Below are 15,154 nucleotides of genomic sequence, written 5' to 3'. Positions count from 1 at the left end.
CATTCGTATATCTTAAAATGTCTTTGTAGTTTCCTTGCCCATTTTTTCCTAAAAAGTATTTAATAACAACATTTGCAGTTTTAAACTATTGATGTTCATTATGTATGCTGGTCCAATGCCACATTAACTTAAAATTAGTATTTTTAAATTAGTTTTGAAAACCTCAAACACTAAACATTTTGAGGCAATTTGGTCCTTTCCCATTTTTAATTGGGTTATTTGTCCTTATGTTAAGTTTTAAGAGTTCTTGTTATACTCTAGATACAAGCCTCTTATCAGCTATATGATTTGCAGATTATTTTCTCCCATTCTGTAGGTGGTCTTTTCCTTTATTGTGTCCTTTGAAACACAGGTTTTTATTTTTATTTATTTATTTTTTTGGGGGGCTACTGGGAATTGAACTCAGGGGCACTCAACCACTGAGCCATATGCCTAGCCCTATTTTGTGTTTTATTTAGAGACAGGGTCTCACCAAGTTGCTGAGGCTGACTTTGAACTCTTGATCCCCCTGCCTCAGCCTTCTGAGCCACTGGGATTACAGGCGTGCACCACCATGCCTGGCTAGGTTTTTTTTTTTTTTTTTTTTTTTTTTTTGGGGTGCTGGGGATCGAACCCAGGGCCTTGTGCTTACAAGGCAAGCACTCTACCAACTGAGCTATCTCCCCAGCCCCCCAGCTAGGTTTTTAATTTTGATGAAGTCCAATTTTCTCTCTCTTTCTTTGGTTAGATTTACTTCTATAGAATATGTTATAAATATTTTCATCTTCCAAATGTAAAATTATAGAAAATATGTTTTTAAAACTGCACCATCACCTCAAAAACCACAGATGTAATTAAGGGTTTTTATTCATTCCTGTGGTACTTTTAAGAGTATTTCAATCATTTTGTGTTTTATTTCAATTTTTTTACATTTCTAACTGGAGAGTTTTAAACTTCATAAAGAAGTTTTTAAAATCCCAACTAATATTAAATAAAAGAGGAGAGGCATGTTTTATAGGCCTTATTGATATTCTGATCTCAAATATCATACTACATTTTAAAAATAACTGTCCACAGTCATTCACAACAAAATGTGAAATGCCTTTCCTCTAAACACTATCCAGTGCTCCAATTAGAGAGCAAGTCTTCGAATTGGTTGGTCACGGTAAAAATGATAATGAAAGGTGATATGGAGCATCTTCCTTCCTTTTCCAACAGGTATGGCAGATCCCAGAAAATGGACTTACCCTTTCCCTGACTGAACCTGTGGTGATTTTAGAAGGCCACTCGAAGAGAGTTGGCATCGTGGCCTGGCATCCGACCGCCCGCAACGTCCTTCTTAGTGCAGGTAGGCACGCAGCAGTGCTTCCTTGCCTCTGGCCTGCCTTTCTCACGGCCCTGTGTGCAGGCAGAACAGATGTGTTTTGATTGTGTGCTGTAGACAGTTTTGAAGCAGAGAAGTCGTGAACCATGGCGCGGTACACTTACATAAATTATTTTACACAGAGGTGAGTTTGTACACTTCACATATGACCTGCTTTTTGCATTTAGTGGTACATTGTGATCCTTTTCACGTACCATTAAATGTTCTCCATATAATATTTTTTTAAACATTAATCTGCTTTTTTTAAAAAATTTTTTTAGATGTTGATAGTCTTTGTTGTATTCATTTATCTATATGTGGTGCTGAGAAATGAACTCAGTGCCTCACACATGCTAGGCAAGCGCTCTACCACTGAGCCACAACCCAGCCCATCTCCATGTAATATTTGTAATGACTTTCCAACAGTTCATTTTCTGTCTGTATTTATTGAATCAGTTCCCTATTTCTGGACAGTGATGGTTCTGATTTTTCACTGTTACACAGCACTGTAGTGAACTGGTATTAGTGTGCTTACTGGTTTCTCACTTGAGTGTTTCTGAAGTTTGACTCACAAAAATCTTTTCCTTTACTCAAAACCTGAGTTTTTAAATTTTCTTCATAAAATCAAAACAGAGGGCATTAGGGAGCTTTGGGAGTGGTGGAAAGGTTCTGTGACCTGATTGTGGTAGGGGCTCCTTAATTATATACATTTATGAAACATTCTAAGTTGCTTAAATTGCTGCATTGTAGTGTATGTAAATTATACCTTAATATACTGGTTTCTTTAAAAAAAATACTAATGTTAGTGGCAGAATTTTTAAAGATCTTTCCCCTCACCAGTAGAAAAGAGAGAGTTAGTTTAGTTTTTAACTGGGAGCAGAGGATGTTTGTGACTTATGGTGAATTAAATAAATTTAATGCCAGGAGCCTACTGAAACCAAGGACCACTTTTTGATAAAAGATTCCATGTAGGATAGTTTTTTTATAAGCACTGGTTGACCTTGCTTGGGAACTGTTTTAGTCAGCTATTTCCCTGCTGTGACTAAATGATCTGACCAGCACAATTATAGAAGAAGAAAGATTCATCTGAGGGCTCATGGCTTCAGAGGTCTCAATCCATAGACCGCTGACTCCATTTCTCAGGACTTGAGGTGAGGCTGAACATCATGACAGAAGAGTGTGGCAGAGGGAAGCAGCTCACTTCATCAGAAAGCAGAGAGAGAGCGAGAGACTCCACTCACCAAATACAAACATATATATACCCATATTTATACCCCTAAGCCACGCCCCAGTTCCCACCTCCTCCAGCCACACCCTACCCACCTCCAGTAACCACTCAGTTAATCCCATCAGAGATCAATCCACTAATTAGGTTAAGACTCTCAAAACTCTATCATTTCTCCTCTGAACCTTCTTACATTACCTCACACATGAACTTTTGGGGGACACCTCACATCCAAACCATAACAGGAACTGCCCGATGATCTACTCGGAACCTCTGGTAAAGGAAATGTCCTGGAGGTAGAATTCCATCATAGAAATTCTGCTGCCCTTCTCATTTAGGTCACACATAGGATGTCATGAGCAGACTGCTCCTGGTTCTCCCTTTTACAAGTGAAGGGCAACATTTGACTGGAGTGGATTGCGTATTTTAAGACTGTCTGATCCGCCTGCAGTGGCTGCAGTTACCTGTTTGCCTGTGAGAGCAAGGCAGAGAAAGTGTTGACTCTCCATCCCAGATCTTGCTCCAATTTTTTATACTGTTGTGCAGGTTTTTTTATTTATTTTTTTCTTAAATGTCCTACTTCTCCCCATTAGGTAATTTAGGTATCACAGGTATTAGTGATTAGCTTTTCTAAATCACTTATAAAAATGCTTTATTGGCTAGAACTTACCTTTAGGGTATTCTTTCTTTATCTTTGAACTAATGTTCTGGAAGCAACACATGATTATTTACTTACTTGCGACAGTACTGGAGATCGAGCTCAGGGATGCTTTACCACCAAGCTACATCCCCAGCCCTTTTTTAATTTTTGAGATAGGGTTTTGCTGAGTTGCTGAGGCTGACCTCAAACCTGTGATTCTCCTGCCTCAACCTCCCTGAGTTATAGGCATGCACCAACATGTCCAGGTGATACCTTGCTTTAAAGGATATTGGGACAAGATCCTTTAATGATTTTTATTTCTATTATGTATCCTTTTTTCTTTGTCACTTTTAGTTTTCAGCTTCCAGTAAGTAGAGCCCCTTATCCTCACCTTCTTTCCATGCATTTATTTATATCCTCATGGTGCTTCTAGTTTTCTTGCACATATTGTTGTACAGGGGTTTCTGTACAACAGTCTTTCACTTGTTGCAGGCTGTGACAATGCCATCATCATCTGGAATGTGGGGACAGGGGAAGCCCTCATAAACTTGGATGATATGCACTCAGACATGATTTATAATGTGAGCTGGAACCGGAATGGCAGTCTGATCTGCACAGCTTCCAAAGACAAGAAAGTGAGAGTGATCGATCCCAGGAAACAAGAGCTTGTTGCTGTGAGTATGCTGGGACACAGCCCGGTGGTGTGGCGCTTCAGTGACTGTGAACTCCGTGCTTGTAAGGCAGGCAGAACCACTGACTGGTGGGCCTTGCTGAGTGCAGACACCAGCTGTGAAGGAGCAGAGGCGTGTCCCGCTTCTGACGTCCGCTGTCACGTTTCCCTCCAGAGGTGTACATTTGCAGCCTTTACTCACTCACCTCTCTCACGTGGTGACCATTTCTCATGGAGAAACAATTTTCTCAGTTCACTGTGTCCTTAAAGAGTTCACGATTCTGGTGCAGCTAAACCAGACTACATTCTGGTCTTGGGGCTTAGTGCTGACTATTGATTAGTGGTTCTGTACCCTGTTCCAGAGTGATTGCTAAAGAGCCTTACAGAGCTGCAGCAGGTTCTCATCAGGTCTCATCCCCATTTTGGGGAGCAAAATTGATGAAAGGTGGACGTTTGGGTCTTTAATCAGGGTTGCAGTGGCACATATTGAATCCAAGAACGTCTTATTTCAGCCGAGCTCTGAGACCCTTCCTGAGATATGGTTGGTCTGTGGTAGCATTACTTCTGAAGGGTAGTGTGACAGTTGTGACTAGTGATCATTGACCACTGGGGACTTCCCAACCCCGTGCAGCCCTTTTCTACCCAGAATCTTCCTAGGGTGGGTACTAACTAGCACACTTTACTACGTAAATGAGGTTAAAAAAGGGGTTAACTAGCCAGGTGCAGCGGTACACACCTGTAATTTCAGGGGCTGGGAAGGCTGAGGCAGGAGGATCCCAAGTTTCAGGCCAGCCTCAGCAACTTAATGAGGCCCTAAACAACTTAGCAAGACCCTGTCTCAAAACATAAAGAGCTGGGGATGTGTCTCAGTGGTTAAGTACCCCTGGGTTCAATTCTTGGTTCTTAAAAAAGAAAGAGAGGGGTTAATTAGACCAAACTTCTTTATGTCTGGTGGTGTTGGTAGGAATTATAGACTACACCCAACCTTAAGGTTATAATTTTCTTGAAAAATAAAACATTTGGCAGAGTCCTCTTGTGTTTTGTGTTTGCAGTGCATGGACTTGGGGTGGCAGCAGGATGTGGCAGGAGGATGAGGTTCTTGAGTCAGATCCTGGAGCTCTCGCCTGTTAGCCAGCTGGCAGACCTTGGCAGTTCACCTGTGTTGCTCTGAGTCCTCACGGGGGTGGGTCCTGGCTAACACTGGCCTCTCCCATCAGGAGAGTGTGGATGCACGTGGGGGGAGGTGGCGTCAGCATAAGGCTTCCCGCCCACCTTTCTTTCTTGCAGTTTGAATGTAGCTAACGTGCCTCTTTGCTCTCACTGCAGGAGAAGGAGAAAGCACATGAGGGAGCCAGGCCCATGAGAGCCATCTTCCTGGCTGACGGCAACGTCTTCACCACTGGGTTCAGCCGCATGAGCGAGCGGCAGCTGGCGCTCTGGAGTCCGGTGGGTCCCCTCCCAGCTTCCCTCACGCCTTCACTTGAGCTTTCTGTTCCAGGCGGGGCTCTGGGTTGTTAAGTTGTAATTGTGGGATTCCAGCATAGTGTTCTAAACTCCTCCTTGTCTTGAGCTGAATGTGAAGTTCCCATCCTCACTGGGGATAACTGGTAAATGTATTTAAAAAATACTTTCTTTTTTTTTTTGGGGGGGGTGCTGGGGATTGAACCCAGGGACTTGTGCTTACAAGGCAAGCACTCTACCTACTGAGCTATAACCCCAACCCCCAAAAAATACATTCTTGATACTCCCATGGAGTCTTTGCTGACTATATTTTTTTAAAAAGAATGTGCAAAGAATTCAGTGTTTTAGATCTAGGAAATCAGTTCTACACTAATCTATAATCAAATGTCTAAATCAAAATAGTCATGGGAAAGCATTTGTGACTAGCAGAAGTGGAAAAGCAGTCCTAAACTACAGACAGTTATAATGTTCTTTATGTCTTTGAGCTTTTTGAAAGTATGTATACATGTTCATTTTATAAGGAAAAATATTTTCAAAAAAGAAAATGCTCTTATCTTTGTCACACAGTCATACTGATGTGTGCATTAATTATGTTTTCAAATCGTATAATTTTCAGTGAGTTTGATCCCTACTGGTATTTATGTGAATGAAATTATATGTGCATTTTTCAAGCTTTGTATTACTTTTGAAAAATAGCTCACTTAATTCAAGAATGTCTAATAAGGTCATACAAATTTGTCTTTTAAAAATGTATATACATATACATGAATACATGAATATTTTATTTTCAGAAAAACATGCAGGAACCAATTGCTCTTCATGAAATGGACACTAGCAATGGGGTTTTGCTGCCTTTCTATGATCCTGACACCAGTATCATTTACTTATGTGGAAAGGTAAACTGATTCTGATATTCAATTGAAAAGTCCTCACCCATTTAGTGCTAGGGATTAAACACAGGGTTCACGTGCGCTAGGCAGGCACTCTACCACTAAACAAAAGCCCCAGCCCCATCATTTAATGGTTTTGATTTGTCTCATTTGTGTGTCTTAAGCTGAGATAAGGACAGATAGTTTGGGCATGTTTTGGGTCCCTAGACTGCCAGTTGTCACTTGTCAATCATGTGGTAATAACATTCTGTGTTCCATACTTTTGACTGAAGCACAGATTGGGCTAGAGTTTTGGGATGGATGCAGTTGGGAATCTTCACTCCAGCACTCTAGTGAAAAAAAGAGGACGTGCCTGGACAGGGTGCAGCTCACTGCGTCCAGCATGTGCGAGACCTGGCAACACAGACCACAGGAATCCTCCTATGTTCTATTCCCACCTGAGGGTCCTGTAGGATGGTGGTGGTGTCAGATGTGTGACTGGTCTGAGAACCATCAGGTCGCCCTAGATGAGTGTGGGTGTACTCAGTGCCGCATGCCGTGGGCCTGTGAGCTCTGAGCCTCCAAGACTCTCCAGGATCTCCTGGGTGGTTCTGGTTCCCGGGGTTCAGTGGTAGAAACCTGGGCTTAAAGATTGTCAGAAAGTTCCAGAAGGTGACAGCTGTTAGGTATAGGAAGATGCCACACTGCCGTCAGAGCACCTTCTCCTGCCTTAGGACCTCAGTGTCGCTCAATGGTTGATAGCTTCAATGCTGTATTATTTCACTTTTGTAGATGGTAAACTCACAGTTCCTTATTCTTTTGTAGGTTGAACTCCTTAGAACCTTTTGTAGTTGACATAAAAGTTAATAAGAACAGTAATCCTGATGTATGCCCCCAAACTGTTAGAAAGCCACCTTTGTGGTCGATGTTTTCCTTTCTGTAGTTGATGGAGCGTGCTTCTGAGCTGCTTTGCATATTTTTTTAGATCAGTTACCTAGAGTCTTAGGTCTTGTCTGTTTCCTTGAAAGTCACTCTGCTGCAGATGTTAACAGCTGTTAAGTACATATGCCTTAACCTTGCTGCATCAAAATCAACCAAAGGAGCACGTAGCAGGGGTTACTGATGTGAGGTGGAAAATCACTTGGGGTATGCAGAAAATGGCCAGCATGTGCTGAGCTTCGTTTCCATTGCTCTAGATCTTTAGATCACTGAAACAGATGGAAATCCGAGAACCGAGAGTCTGCCTAGCTCTCTGTCTAGTGTGCACACGTGCATGCGTGTGTGTTCTCTCTCCCAGGTAGGGCCTCCTTCATGGTTTAGGTTGGTGTAAGGGTGTGACCATTATTTATACTTAGATTAGCATATGCCTTAGACTTCAAATTTCCCCAAAATATGACTGTTCTAAACAAGGAAACTGTAGAATTTAACACATTGCAATGAGGTAGTCCTATTTTTTGAAGTTTAAGAATAGTCATGAAAACTGATGTTTTTTAATTAGAAGAATCTCAGTTTTTATTGTTATCTGCTTGTCTGGTATTGATGTTGTCAGGCCTGTGAACAGTACTGTCCTGGATCAGTGAGCAAATCATTAAATCAGTCATTGCACGCTCAGCAATTTGACTCCTTTTGTTTGATCTTTGTGGAATTGCAGGGCAGTTTTGGCAGAGATGCAGAGGAGATCTTTAAAGGGCGTGGTAGTGATCCATCAATAGTGAGGGCTTAACCTCCGAGGAAAAGAAACGTGCCTACTTCAGTTAGGCCTCTTTATGAGGGAGAAAAGGTCAGCCACTGAAGCTTGGTCCCCATTAATGCTGGAGTCATACAGGAGAGACACCTCCCAAACCAGACGTTTCAGACACCATTAAACAAACTCATCTCTGATTTCTTGCAGGGAGACAGCAGTATTCGCTACTTTGAGATCACGGATGAATCCCCATATGTCCACTACCTCAATACATTCAGCAGCAAGGAGCCTCAGAGGGGCATGGGTTACATGCCCAAGAGAGGACTCGATGTTAACAAATGTGAGATTGCCAGGTAAAGAACGGCCCTGTGAGGTGTCACAGTTGTCTGTGCCATGCTGCGTGCCCAAGGCGCCCCCCCCCCCCCCGTGGTATGGAGTCACAACTCCTTTCCTGCCCGTGCAGCTGGAAGCACAGCAGTCCAGTGGCAGAGCCGAGTGTACTGTACACTTAATGAAGTAGTGAGACCTTCCTCTCTTGACCTCGAGTTGAGGCTGTGGCCACTGTTCCCTGGTAGGCAGACGGCTGAGAACCTGGCCCTGGAATGGAAAGGGGGTGGCTTCCTGCTCTATGGGGGGATAAGAGCAAGTTCCACTATAGACTGTGGATCCCACTGGTCCTAAACTAGAGAATTCAAAGGTTCTACAATGAGTTGTGAGGTGAGTTTGATTTAGGAAAGTCAGCTAGGTCATGCTGTTTTTGCTTGTCTGTACTACTCTTACATTTGAAGTGTGTATCCTTTAACACTAGTGGGCTTCCCAGGGGCCCATTTTTTCTCAACTGGCCAACAGTAGATGCTGAAAACCCCATGGCCCTGACCATTTTAAACAACAGAATAGCACCACAGTATCAGATATGAGGTCATACCACACATTGGTTTAAAACAAAGTTCATATAGACTTTTAAAAGTTTATATGGGTTCAAATCCCAGCACCCTAAAACAAGCAAAGCAACAGCAACCAAAACGTTCTCTCTTCTGGTCACATGATTAAGAATTGATGCTTAAATCTTTAAAAATAATAGGAAAACAATCTTTATAGACTTTAATTTATTTAATCATTATTTTTTTAATAGCTGGGGTAAGGAAGGAAAACTGTCCCAGATAATCTAAAATTCCAGTTTGACCAAACTAATCAAAAGTGAATTTAAAAGAAATTGAATCTGAACTTAAGATTACACCCAATTATTTAGAAACACATTTATTTTACCACCATCTAAACATTTAAAAAAGCCTGAGCACAGCTGTTTGGGACCTTCCTGTCCGTCTGTGTGGAGCCTTGATCACGTGTGGGACCCTGAACCCAGCTCCCTGCGTGGATCGCCTCTTCTGCGTCTGGTGATGACCTGGGACGGAGTGTTCTTATGCCTATTTTATGGAGGGGAAGCACGGGGCTCGGGAAGCTGTCCTGCAGAGGTCGTAGTCGCAAGCCCGACATCAGTGCTGGCCGTCTCCTCCACTGTGTGGTTTTCACTAAATCATTCTTTAAAAAGACTTTTGGTTTATCTGTGACCCAATTGAAATAGTGAATAGGCAGGTGCGACATGTCAGTTTTTTTGTTTTTATTTATTTATTTATTTATTTATTTTGTGGTGCTGGGGATCGAACCCAGGGCCTTGTGCTTGTGAGGGAAGCACTCCACCAACTGAGCTGTCTCCCCAGCCCATGTGTCAGTTTTTTAAAGGGTTTGGTGAACACCTTTCCCACAGAGCTACACTCGACTCTCTTTTGGTCCGAGTGTGTGTCCCGGCAGCCTGTCGCCTCTGCTGCAGCTCACTGTGGCTGCCTCTCTTGCCAAGAACTCTAGAGAGAACTCTCGATTATGCTCCTTCCTGGCTGGAAATAAATTGGCTTGCTCTCATCACTTTCATTATAATTTTTTGTTTTGTTTCTTATGAGATGCAAAAGAAAATTCTACCCCTTTCCCCCACCAATTAGAGGATAATTTTTTGCTCCCTCCATAGGATAATGCAAGTTTCTTTACATTTCTACTCTTTCCACATTTTAGATCATTTCAAATTTTCCTTGATTTAGTTTGCTGGATATCAAAATGTTACCAGGTGTGGTGGTGTACCCCTGAAATCTCAGCAACCTGGGAGCCAAGTCAGGAGGATTGCAAGGACCTGCTCCCCCCACAAACAAACAAACCAACAAAAAGTTTACCCCAAATCAAAATCTTACTTTCTAGGATTGCTTTCTGTTTCTTTTCAAAAGTTGTATTCATACTTCACAAATGTTTGATTATGTCAAGCTGGCAGAAGACATAGCATGCAGGGCATAGAGACTGCCTCATGTCAAGGGTGTGTCCTCACCTGTTCGCTGACATGGGAACTTTTTCACAAGTGAATCATTACCTGGGTTGCTACTATTTCCACCACGATCCACCTGCCCCAGGTAATTGCAGTCTGGCAGTCACAGTAATCCATGGACCTCTACTCATGTTCTTGTCTCCAGTCTGCCATTTTCTGGCAGAGATTCTCTGAGCCTTGGTTTTCTCATCTGTGAAATGGGAACACCAAGTACCAGGGTGGATCAGAGGTGAGGGGTAAAGATGCACTCATATCCCATACAGCACTGTGGAGAAGTTACTGATCCTGTTACTCACAGTCGTATTTCACTTTATGCAACTTTGCCTTTATTTTTCCTTTAAAGATTCTTCAAGCTTCATGAGAGAAAGTGTGAGCCTATTATCATGACTGTTCCCAGGAAGGTGAGTGCCCAGTTTTCTAGGCAATCCCTGTTTGTTTGTTTTAAATCCCAGACCCAGAACTTTCTCCTTGCTTACTGAAGTGTTTCCCCAAATGTCTTTGGCAGTCTGACCTTTTCCAGGATGACCTGTATCCTGACACCGCAGGGCCCGAAGCCGCGCTGGAGGCAGAAGAGTGGTTTGAGGGACGGAATGCCGACCCCGTCCTCATCTCCCTGAAGCACGGCTACATTCCAGGCAAGAACAGGGATCTCAAAGTGGTCAGGAAGAACATTCTGGACAGCAAGCCCACTGCAAACAAGAAGTGTGACCTGATCAGCGTCCCCAAGAAAACCACAGACACGGCTAGTGTGGTAAGGAGCACAGCAGCTTGAGGAACGTACCTGGCTGACGCCAGCCGCGTCCCCTGGAAAGCCCTCTGTTGTCCAAGGCATTGTCAACTAGTGTTCCCCCGTGGACACCCGGGGGTTTTCAGTAGCTGATAACGTGGACGGGGCATATGAAAGTCCTGGGGCATGCGACTTGATGGGTCATGGTCACCCTCGGCTCCTTCAGCTCTGGTTATTCTCTGTTGATTATCTGCTTATTACATTATGTCCTCATCATACACACGCCTGAGTAGGTCAGTCCACTACCATCTTTGAGAGTGAATAAGACATTTGTGGGTTTTTCTTAACGGTCTTTCCCCAAAACCACCTGATTTGGGTAGAAATGAAACAACAAGGGGGTGCAGGGTCACAGGAGCCAGGAGGAGGGTCCTGAAGGAGGCTGGGTGCTGCTGCTTGGCATGGTAATGGCAGGACCGGGCGCTGTGTGGGCTCACAGCAAGATGCCCTTGGCGAGAGCCATGGCTGAGGGACGGAAGTCAGCCTGCCTCTGAAGACCTGAGGCGGCCGCTACGGAAGATCAGGCCCTGGCGAGAGACGCACAGGCGGTGCCTGGGCTGTGGAGGGGAGTCCGGGGCAGAGGGGAAAGGGGCGGGTTTTGTCACTGAGAAGGGGAGAGGAATGAGGAGGCTGAGCGCCTTGAGGAGCCTTGACCTCAGAGCCAGTGCCCGGCCTCGGTGGCTGTCGGGTTTCTGGGTCAGCTCCAAGTGAGGCTCAGTCCTCTTTAGGAAAGATCGTTATCAGAGGCCCAGGAATTCCACTCCAAGGCCTCCCTCGGGGATGGAAGGAATCACCCCTCACCTGGAAGGGTAGTGGGGATGCAGGGCAGCCTTGAAGGAGCCAGTCTTATCCTACAATTTGTGACCTGACAGAGTCCTTGTCTGGCTCAGTGCACAGGCATGGGGACAGAGGTAGTGCCATGGGACGGTCGTTTTTCTGTGGAGTTTCAGAGGGACAGACCAGCATCAGCTGAGTACTCATCAGGCTTACATGCGGCAGTTTAGACTTCTTTTTCCAATTTGGTGACTTTGGCTTGCCATTTGCAAAATAGAAAATTACGTTTAAGTCTTAAAGTCAGAATTGTGTTGAAGTTTGTTTACTGCTTTTTAATTGATGCCCCCTTCTTTATTTTTAGCAAAACGAAGCCAAGTTGGATGAGATTTTAAAAGAGATCAAATCTATAAAAGACACAATCTGCAATCAAGATGAGCGTATTTCCAAGTTAGAACAGCAGATGGCGAAGATAGCAGCCTGAAGGTCCCATCCCCACCCCTCGGAAACATGGGAGCAAGAACTTGTGCTTTGGTAGCTGGTTGTTGGTGTGGTCCTAGGGAGGGGAGAGGGAGGCACTGCCATTTGGAGACATTCCATTTCAGAGTTGTCAACCACGGTGATAGGCCACATTCCAGTAAGAACTCGATCCGTCTCCCAAATTTGCAAAAAAAAAAAGAAAAAAGAAAAAAAAAAGCTGAGCTTTTTATCAGAAAGCTTTTTTGATGTTTTAAGTGTTATGTGACTTGTTGAACTCTTAAAGACAAAAGTGCTACTTTTAAAATTCCAGATATTCTGAATTTTAGAAAACAAATCAATTCCAATTCAGTGTCATGCCCAAGTACCTTTTTTTTTTTTTTAAATGAATAGGGACCAATGCCACACTGCTTTTTATATTTCTTTCTTTTTTAATGTTGCCAAAACCAAAAGTAGCTTTTTTTCTTTGTATTTTGCTACTTTGCAGTATTTGTGTGTGATTTTTTTTTTCCTTAATTTGAAAGGGACAGCACTGTGTATGTTTATAAACTAGATGAAGATATTATTTTGTATAAACATTCATCTGAGAACAATCAGAGCAGTAGCCACACGGTGCTGGCTCGCTGGCAGCACAAACCTGGTCATCTTAATGACTGTACAGAAGGAAGACTTGAAAATCATGTGGACCCCTCTTACTTCCCCCCATTCTGTTGAGTCTTCTGATCAAAAAAAGCTCTCATCATATCTCTTCCTTTCTTTCCTTTCTCTTTTTTTTAGAAATTGGGTGGTTGTACCAGATGAAATTTTGCTCCTTGATTCTGTGCTTCAGATGATTATAATCTAACCAAACTAGCATGTGTTTCTGCAGTTTGTTACCCAGAGTCTCACATCCAACCCCACCGCTCAGGCTGCGGTCCTACTTGACAAGGGCACCGGGACGAGAGTGTTGCATCGTCGCGTGTCCCCTCTTGCCCAGCTCAGCAGCTTAGCCGGGCAGGGAGCTTGGAGGGGAGCTCTCACCCCTGGTGGCCTCCACTGTCTGAGCGTTGCTGGCGAAGGAGCGGCTCCCCTCACACCCACAGGGCCCCTGCCTTCTCCTCGTGGCTGCTGCGTCTCCCTCGGGGCCCCAGCAGTCCTGCCTGTCTTCCTGCCTTTTAGCCCCGATCACATTCAGCAAAATGAGGCCAGAGGATGCTGTCGAATGTTGAGACTGAGGAGAATGGTCTAGAATGAAGCAGAAGAGGGAGAGCAGACCTCTGCCCTAGCTTGAGCACGTGTGGACATGCCCCTTTGCACCCCGCACACAGAGCAGGCTGCTGCAGCTCACTCACAGCTGCGGTGAGGTACGGAGGCTCCCTGGACCCGGAGGAGTCAGGAGAGTGCTGGTCCCCTGTTGCCATGTTCTCAGTTGCATGTTTGCAAAACCAGACTTAACGATCCTCTGTCCTGGAAGGACACGGGCCATGGAGGGGACACTCCTGTGTGTGTGCACTGGGCGGGTGCAGGGCTGACTGGAAGCAGTGTGTCCAGGAGCCAGGATGGAGCGGAGAGTGGTGGCAGCCGGTTAGACGGCACGACCCCACTGGGTACTGTCCCAGCAGAAGAGGTGCCATATTCTTGACCAACAATATTGGGACTGCTGTCTCCTCAATTTCAGGGCATCTGAGTGTTCGGTTTTGTGTGTATGTATGTGTGTGTTTTTAATATAAAAGTGGATAATGAGATGTAAAGAAAACAATAATTACAGTGACATAAGTCAAACTTACATTTTTTTTAATCAATGTAATCTGCTGAGGACCTTCATTTCTAAGATTCAGAAATGGTTTAAGGTTCTGATATCAAATTAAGTAAAACAGGTTGTGGTTGGTGGAACCCTGTGGGGAAAGTGGTTTGAAGAGGAGAGGGAGGGCGAGGGAAAGTCACCCCGACCTTAGTTTGTAGCTTCTGACTTATTTAATGAGCGGATGCCCGTCCAGGCCCAGAGTAGGTGCCTGAAGCCTTGTGGATTACTTTCCTGTTTTGTCTTCTTTTTTAAAAAATGCCGTGGCATCCCGGAGGAGGACGGCGAGTCACTCCTCGATCGGCTCTTATAGAGCGCCATAGTGTCCTGTGAAAACACTTGCTTCCATTTTCAAAGATAAAAGTCATGGATTACAAATCGGTGTCCCGTGTTTCTTTCACGCCTCGCTGTCTCTTTGAGGCAGCCTAGGCCTCTCTGCCCTGCGCAGTTTCTCCGAGTCTGGGAACCAGCCTGGTGACTCTACTCTCTGAGGTAAGGACGGGGGCTGGGGCGGGCGGCTGAGTGCACAAGGGGCCTTTCAGGGAGAGTTCCTGCTCCAGACCCTGCAGACCAAGTCTGGCCCTGCAGCCAGCTCTGCTGTACAGCTCGTGGCCACCAGGTCGCGCTGATTCCTGGCGTGGCAGCAGTTAGTATTCCCGAAGTGTCTCGGTGCCGGTTGAGCTGCACGGTCTCTTTTGACTTCCCTTTTTATATTTCTCCATTGTCTCATGACATTTCAGTGTTTGTAGCAAAGAATGTCCCACTGTTGATCTTTTTCTGAGCGTTTGTAGCCATGACAAACGGTCGTCACGAAGGTGCCTCCTCAGTACCTCAGGCTAGGTGCCTGGTGGTGAGCAGAGCAGCCGCCAAGGCTGTGGTCAGCCGAGGCTGCAGGAAGCAGAAGTTGGCAGCCACTCTGGCAGACCTGCAGTCAGGGGGGAGACGCATGGTGGTCTGTTTACAACTGGCTTGGTTTCTGGCTTCAGCTGCCTTGATTCTTTGCCAGAAGACCTAAAATGCCATCATGTTGTCCCCAGACAGCCAGCCAGACCTTGTCTGGGGAGAACTTCCATTTTTTAAAGGTTA

General features: G+C 44.7%; 1 protein-coding gene across 2 annotated transcripts in view; it reads left to right on the top strand.

Annotated features, from left to right (window-relative positions):
* The window catches only part of Coro1c (coronin 1C), a 75,850-nt gene extending 61,532 nt beyond the window's left edge, over positions 1-14,318 (top strand). For both annotated transcript variants that reach the window (XM_047560351.1, XM_047560352.1), the window contains exons 4-11: positions 1,198-1,327; positions 3,700-3,881; positions 5,204-5,323; positions 6,130-6,234; positions 8,099-8,244; positions 10,600-10,657; positions 10,762-11,007; positions 12,176-14,318. In XM_047560351.1, coding sequence (XP_047416307.1) covers positions 1,198-1,327; positions 3,700-3,881; positions 5,204-5,323; positions 6,130-6,234; positions 8,099-8,244; positions 10,600-10,657; positions 10,762-11,007; positions 12,176-12,295 — 1,107 coding nt within the window. In that variant the 3' untranslated portion in view covers positions 12,296-14,318. The remainder of the gene's footprint in view (positions 1-1,197; positions 1,328-3,699; positions 3,882-5,203; positions 5,324-6,129; positions 6,235-8,098; positions 8,245-10,599; positions 10,658-10,761; positions 11,008-12,175) is intronic.
* Positions 14,319-15,154: the final 836 nt, after the last annotated feature.

This window comes from Sciurus carolinensis, chromosome 8 (genome assembly GCF_902686445.1).
Source record: "Sciurus carolinensis chromosome 8, mSciCar1.2, whole genome shotgun sequence".
Classification (NCBI taxonomy): Eukaryota; Metazoa; Chordata; class Mammalia; order Rodentia; family Sciuridae; genus Sciurus; species Sciurus carolinensis.
This window is presented reverse-complemented; position numbering and strand designations above follow the sequence as displayed.